We start from the raw sequence: 7500 nt of genomic DNA, 5'->3' as shown, positions 1-7500 counted from the left end.
ACACACACACACACACACACACACACACACACACACACACACACACACACACATACACTGCCAGTGACCCAAAACACACACACACACACACACACACACACACACACACACACATACACTACCAGTGACCGCCCCTCCCTCTCTCTCTCCCTCACTATCTCTCCTTCTCTCTCCCTCCCTCTCTCTTTCTCTCCCTCCAGTGACCCCCCCGCCTTCATCCCAAATACTACCAGTGACCCCTCTCCTCCCAAATACTACCAGTGACCCCTCTCCTCCCAAATACTACCAGTGTCCCCTCTCCTCCCAAATACTACCAGTGTCCCCCCCTACCTCATTTTCCCTTCGACCATCTGAGACGGAGCGGGGTCTCTCTGAGCGTCAGCGGCGTGCTGTCATCTGACTGAGGAACACGAGGCCAGTCATGAGACCAGAGACCAACGATCCAGCGGCAGCTTTGACTCTCACTTTCACTTCTCTCTTCTCCTCTCCTCTCCTCGACTCGCTCTACCTGGGAATCCAGGTCACGGCTTCCACAGAATCGCTCGTTCGTACGAATGTGGGTACGTGTGTGTGTGTGTGTGTGTGTGTGTTTGCGGGTATGGCTTCCGGTGCCTTTTAACCTACACGCTTATCAGATAAACATCTCTGCTGCAATCAACCCATTGTAAACCTTCTAGTTACAGGGTGCGTTCCCTTTCAGTTTCACATTGAGTCAGTCTGCTTATACTAACAAATGAAAATAAAAGTCAAATTCAAGTTGATTCATTTCAGTTACAAAATGACAATCTAATGCCTTCTGCTTTCGTTTTCGATAGTTATAGCTAACTACAATATATAGTTGTAACCAGGGGCGGCTTGTGCATAACGGCAATTAGGGCGACGCACTGTCTAAGGGGAAAAAAAAGCAAACAAAACTGCTCCTGATAAACGCAATACCCTTGTTAGTCGCGTAAATGACGACATGTTCATTTAAATGTAATAATTGTTTTCGGACGGATTCTACAACTAGATCGTCTTATCTGTATGTCATTGTCCAATCAGGTAATAGCTTTTCAGTCAGCCTAAAGTCGTGCTTCAAATGGCCCCTCCCCTTCTGGGCGATTTGGGCAAAAAGGTATTGCTGTATGAGTTAATCAGCTCATAACAAATATATACAATTGTCCTGCTTTATGTACCTACCGAATGGGTCGCCTTAATCATTATTCAAAAAATTGCCCCCCCTAGAATGTGTGTGTGTGTGTGTGTGCGTGTGTGTGTGTGTGTGTGTATGTGTGTGTGTGTGTATGTGTGTGTTTGTGTGTGTGTGTGTTTGTGTGTGTGTTTGTGAGCCTATTTGTGTGTATGTGTGTGTGTGTCTGTTTTACCTAGACTGGAAATCCCCTACCCTGTCCTGTCCCCCGGCTGTTTGATGTGACAGTAATGGAACAGCTTTGGCAAGCAGAACCAGTAACACACACACACACACACACACACACACACACACACACACACACACACACACACAAGCAGAACCAGTGACATTCCAATAAAACAAAAGCGCCTCGGTCTGGAATATCGAGCCCTTCCTGGAACGTTCCATCTGCTTGCTGTAACGCGAGGCAACGGCTCTCTAATTTGACGTATTCCTGTCACTGGCACACCCTCGCGGCTGCAGGCTCATTTCTTGTCTGAGAAGTTGAAACAGACTCAGTCCAATTCATTACGTTGATATCTGTTAACAGACAGTTCCTCATCTCAGAAAGTGCTATTAAATGTTCAGAACTGACCAATTGGAAATGAATGAATGCTGAGATGCTTTAAAGAAATATTATAATATAAATATATATATAAATATTAATATATAATAGTATTTCCACCTCATCAGCATGAGCCAGGGCTGGGACATGAAAAAGAATGGAAACAAGCTATATCTTCATAATGATGATACATTTTCACTCTGAAAAAATAAGAAAGTTAAACCTTATTTTTAACATTTTTTTTAAGAAATCTGTTTACAGATATAGTGGTTTTTAGTCTAATAGAGTCTAAATAGTCTAAATGGAGATTATCTGAATAGTCTGAATGGAGATTATCTGCCTGAGTTTGTTGAAAGAGCATGTCATTTAAGTGAAATGTCAGAGAGATGCTTTAGTATTATTGGTGTCATTAAGCTACACATACTGTAAGTCTGTGTTGCCAGAATGTTCCAGTGGTATAACTAGAAAACCTCCTGACACCAAAAGAACCAACTACCACACACACACACATTAACAAAAGGGTCATCATTTTCTATTCTGATGCTACTGACACTAACATTAGCGTCAGAGGATTTTCATACATGCAGTCAGAGGGCTAGGAATTTAAGCAGCAATACGAGAATTAATTCAGTTCTGACCAACATCAGTGGTGTGCAAACCGCATGAAGCGCACTCACTCGCCTACTCATCAGAGTCTAGTACTGCTATGACAGAGCATGTTTCCTATTGGCTCTCAGGGTCGTGTGTGTGTGTGTGTGTGTGTGTGTGTGTGTGTGTGTGTGTGTGTGTGTGTGTGTGTGTGTGTGTGTGTGTGTGTGTCGCTCCTATGTCAGAGCATGTTCGTGTGTGTTTGTGTGTGTGTGTGTGTGTGTGTGTGTATGTGTGTGTGTGTGTTTGTGTTTGTGTGTGTGTGGCTGAACAATGGGTGCTGTGTGAGAGTGGATAGGGTGAGGTGGTGTTGTCCACGCACATGCCCTCACGTGCTCCTGATTTCAACCCTACAGTCCAGAGGGCCGTGGGCCAATACAGTCAGGGACCTGATCACAGTCACTTCAACATGGCACTCTCTTTGCAGGCAGCAAGGACAGATTGTTTTAGACAAAAACTTAGGAAGATCTTTTTTAGACAAGTGTATGAAAAGCAGCTTTGTTGTTGGGGTGGCATCACACACATGAGACACAGATACTGGGCCGTGTGACAGGTTTAAATACCCAACCACAGAAGCAGCCACCTCCACCAGGGGGACCACAGGAGCAGCCACCTCCACCAGGGGGGACCATAGGAGCAGCCACCTCCACCAGGGGGACCACAGGAGCAGCCACCTCCACCAGGGGGACCATAGGAGCAGCCACCTCCACCAGGGGGACCACAGGAGCAGCCACCTCCATCAGGGAGACCACAGGAGCAGCCACCTCCACCAGGGGGCCACAGGAGCAGCCACCTCCACCAGGGGGACCACAGGAGCAGCCACCTCCATCAGGGGGTTTCCCCACTCCTCCTTACCAAGTGTGTAAGTTTCCTTGAGCAACACACTGAACCCCTAACTGCTCCTGATGTATAAATGCAAATTCCTTAAGACGCTTTGAATAAAAGCGTCTGCTAAATTTAAATGTAAAAATGTAAAGCATATTTAAAGGAGAGGGAAGACAAGGTTCTTTCTGTCTGTGGGTTGTGAGTGTGTGAGGTGTGTGAGTGTGCGAGGTGTGTGAGTGTGTGAGATGTGTGAGCACATTGACAGGAGAGGGAAGACAGGAGAGAAGAAGAGGATCTTACTGTCTGAGGTGTGTGAGTGTGTGTGTGTGTGTGTGTGTGTGTGAGCAGACGAGGATCTTACTGTCTGAGTTGTGTGAGAATGTGCGAGGTGTGTGAGTGTGTGAGGTGTGTGAGTGTGTGAGGTGTGTGAGCACATTGAGAGAGGGAAGACAGGAGAGAAGACGAGGATCTTACTGTCTGTTGGGTGTGAGTGTGTGAGGTGTGTGAGTGTGTGAGGTGTGTGAGCACATTGACAGGAGAGGGAAGACAGGAGAGAAGATGAGGATCTTACTGTCTGAGGTGTGTGAGTGTGCGAGGTGTGTGAGTGTGCGAGGTGTGTGAGTGAGTGAGGTGTGTGAGTATGCGAGGTGTGTGAGTGTGTGAGGTTTGTGAGTGTGCGAGGAGAGCCAGGAGAGAAGACGAGGATCTTACTGTCTGAGGTGTGTGAGTGTGTGAGGTGTGTGAGCACATTGAGAGAAGACGAGGATCTTACTGTCTGAGGTGTGTGAGTGTGTGTGTGTGTGTGTGTGTGTGTGTGTGTGTGAGTGTGCGAGGAGAGCCAGGAGAGAGGACGAGGATCTTACTGTCTGAGGTGTGTGGGTGTGTGAGGTGTGAGAGAGGCCAGCTGGCTTCCGTATGTTAACCCTGTTCAGGGTGCCCCAGACATCAGAGGTGGAGAGAAGACGAGGATCTTACTGTCTGAGGTGTGTGAGTGTGTGTGTGTGTGTGTGTGTGTGTGTGTGTGTGTGTGTGTGTGTGTGTGTGTGGGAAGACAGGAGAGAAGACGAGGATCTTACTGTCTGAGGTGTGTGAGTGTGTGTGTGTGTGTGTGTGTGTGTGTGTGAGGGAAGACAGGAGAGAAGACGAGGTTCTTACTGTCTGAGGTGTGTGTATGTGTGTGTGTGTGTGTGTGTGTGTGTGTGTGTGTGTGTGTGTGTGTGGGAAGACAGGAGAGAAGATGAGGATCTTACTGTCTGTGGGTGTTCCCGGCCCGTGTCAGGTCCAGAGGGCCCAGCTGTGAGGATCCCCAGGGAGAATAGGAATAGGACAGGCCCTGGGAAAAAGCAGATACGCACTTAAAATGAATTAAAGCTACACTTTGTGATTCTGATTGAGCACGACAGCCAATCAAATTACACCCATCCCTCTTTACTCCTTAAGCAACGTGTTCATTGGTCTTTAGGTTTGTTTCCCATTTACAGAGCCCTGGGCAGATTGCTGCGGAATGTTCTGGTAGTCTTGAGACCAGTGGGGCGACTGCCTGGGCCAGGGAGAGTTTGGACTTCTGCACACGCTCTGAGCACGGGGCCAGGTCTGAGCACGGGGCCAGGTCTGAAGCAGGGGGCCAGGTCTGAAGCAGGGGGCCAGGTCTGAGCACGGGGCCAGGTCTGAGCACGGGGCCAGGTCTGAAGCAGGGGGCCAGGTCTGAGCACGGGGCCAGGTCTGAGCAGGGGGCCAGGTCTGAAGCAGGGGGCCAGGTCTGAGCACGGGGCCAGGTCTGAAGCAGGGGGCCAGGTCTGAGCAGGGGGCCAGGTCTGAGCAGGGGGCCAGGTCTGAGCACGGGGCCAGGTGTTCCATGCGGGCCAGCTGTCTTCCGTACGTTAACCCTGTTCTGTGAGGGTTACCTCCCTGTCTCCCTGGTCCAAGGAAGTGTAGTCCCAAATTTCCCTTGGGATTAATAAAGTATACATCTATCTATCTATCTATCTATCTATCTATCTATCTATCTATCTATCTACCTATCTAGAAGTAGTTAAAGCTCGTCAGGGAGGGAGGCGGACATGGATGGTGACACAGCACTGGCTGCTTAGAAGTCTGGTATTGACTGTATGCATTGCCACATGTTCCAAGGGGCCCAGGAGTTGAAGTTCTCTCTGATCCCCTGTGTGTGTTTAGTCTGGGAGAGTGCCCTCTTCAGGTCGGCCCTGTGTGTGTCGTGTGTGTGTGTGTGTGTGTGTGTGTGTGTGTGTGTGTGTGTGTGTGTGTGTGTGTGTTTTTGTGTTTAGCCTAGGAGAGTCCCCTCCTCAGGTTGGCCCTGTGTGTGTGTGTGTGTGTGTGTGTGTGTGTGTGTGTGTGTGTGAGTGCGTGCGTGCGTGCGTGCGTGTGTAAGCCTCCCGGTTCTCTGGTTTTGATCTTAGTCCGTTTCCTTGTGTAATTTCAATATGGTGTCCATCTTGGATTTTCAAAATGGCCGCCTTCAAATACTATTTCTTTTATCTCACATCTCCAGGATTACCTATAATTAAATTTCTTGCAGTCAAATTGTTATGTTGGATGGCAAGAAATCATGTAAAATAGATTTAGATGATCATTGACCCATATTAGGGTTTTTGTTTTAAATCACTTTGTTTTATACTGCCAAATAGCTGCGTTAATGTTATTTTTTTGTTGTTGTTTATTTTTTTTACCCACCACCACCCCACCTCATAGGAGGACATCTTTATTTCATTATATTTATTTATTATGTTGTGCTTTTTTGTGTTTTTTTTATTTATTCATTTTATACATGCCCCCCCCCCCCCCCCCGATTGGAAGACTTCTATTGCTTATCATTAAAAGATATAACAGACATAACTTCAAAACAAGAGAAAATAAAATCTCAATCTAAACTACCACCACCCCAACCTTACTCCTATGTACCAACTTGCCCCTTCCCCTACTCCTACTCATCCAAAGCATCAAAGTTTACACATCCCTATCATCCTCACTGTCATCATCACTGTCACTTAGAAGTGTTATATTCTTTTTTTGAGCCAAGGGTTCAAGAGAAAGGGCGAAAAGTAATGGTGAGAGGGGACAACCCTGACGGGTGCCCCTTGCTACAGGAGACCGGGTGGAGCAAATATTGCCTGTGTAGACCATTGCTGAAGGATTGGCATACAAGACCTTGACCATCTTAATAAATTGTGGACCCAATCCAAATATGTCCAGAGCAGTCCAAAGATAATCCCACTCTAGCCTGTCAAAGGCTTTTTCAGCATCTAGTGACAGGACTGAGCAAGGTAAATTAATTGTATCCACTGCATGGATAATATGTAGAAGGCGGCGCACATTATCAGATGCCAATCGGGTTTTAATAAATCCAGTTTGGTCGTTATGTATCAATTTTGTCAGATACGTTTCTAGGCGTGTCGCAAGCACCTTAGCGTAGAGTTTAACATCCCTATTCAGAAGGGAAAGGGGTCTATAGTTACTGCATTGGGAAGGGTCTTTGTTTGGCTTGGGAAGCAGCGTGATTATAGCAGTATTAGCACCTGAGCTGAGTACACCTTTATCAATTGCAGTATTAATCATATCCAACAGCGGGGGGCCAAGAATGCCCCAGAAAGCAAGGTATAATTCCGGTGGAATGCCGTCCCAGCCTGGGGATTTCCCTCTCTGCATGTGGACAAGAGCCTCTCGTAACTCTTCTAGGGAGATGGGAGAATTTAGTTTTTCGGACTCCTGTTCGGAGAGAGAGGGCAAATCCAGACCATGGAAAAAGTTTTTTGAAGTGTTTGAGTCCAGTGTTACTTTGGATTTGTAAAGATTAGAATAGAAAGTTTTAAATGCTAAATTAATTTCACCAGGCTCAGTTAAAGTGCGAAGATGTGATTTGATGGCCAGGATGTTAGAATATTTTTCATTATTTTTCAGTCTTAAAGCTAATAAATGACTTGGTCTAGGTCCGTTGAAGTACAGTAATATGTTCTCCTAGTTCTATGCATTAAGAACTCTGCCCTTTGCCTCAGTAACGAGTTTAACTCAGTCCTTGTTGCAGATATTTCAGCTAGTAAGGCATCAGTTTGTGTACTCTGTCGTCTGGCCTCGAGTTGTGCAAGGGCGCCTTCCAGTGTGTTTATTTTGAGGAGTCTGCTTTTTTTAAGGTGAGAGGAAAAAGAGATTGATGAATCTCTTATTGAGCCTTTAATTGCATCCCATACAATTCTGGGGTCCTCCACTGAACCTATGTTAAGTTCTATAAATAATGTTAGTGCATTGCTGAAAAAGACACAGAAATCTTCATTTTTGA

The 7500-nt window shown here is 46.5% G+C and overlaps 1 protein-coding gene across 1 annotated transcript in view; it reads right to left on the bottom strand.

Moving 5' to 3' along the window:
- The window catches only part of sbno2b (strawberry notch homolog 2b), a 75721-nt gene that overhangs the window by 51774 nt on the left and 16447 nt on the right, over positions 1 to 7500 (bottom strand). Inside the window, exon 3 of the mRNA XM_080834379.1 lies at positions 4460 to 4542. Coding sequence (XP_080690505.1) covers positions 4460 to 4542 — 83 coding nt within the window. The remainder of the gene's footprint in view (positions 1 to 4459; positions 4543 to 7500) is intronic.

The sequence above is a fragment of the Sprattus sprattus genome (genome assembly GCF_963457725.1).
Source record: "Sprattus sprattus genome assembly, chromosome: 3".
NCBI lineage: Eukaryota > Metazoa > Chordata > Actinopteri > Clupeiformes > Clupeidae > Sprattus > Sprattus sprattus.
This window is presented reverse-complemented; position numbering and strand designations above follow the sequence as displayed.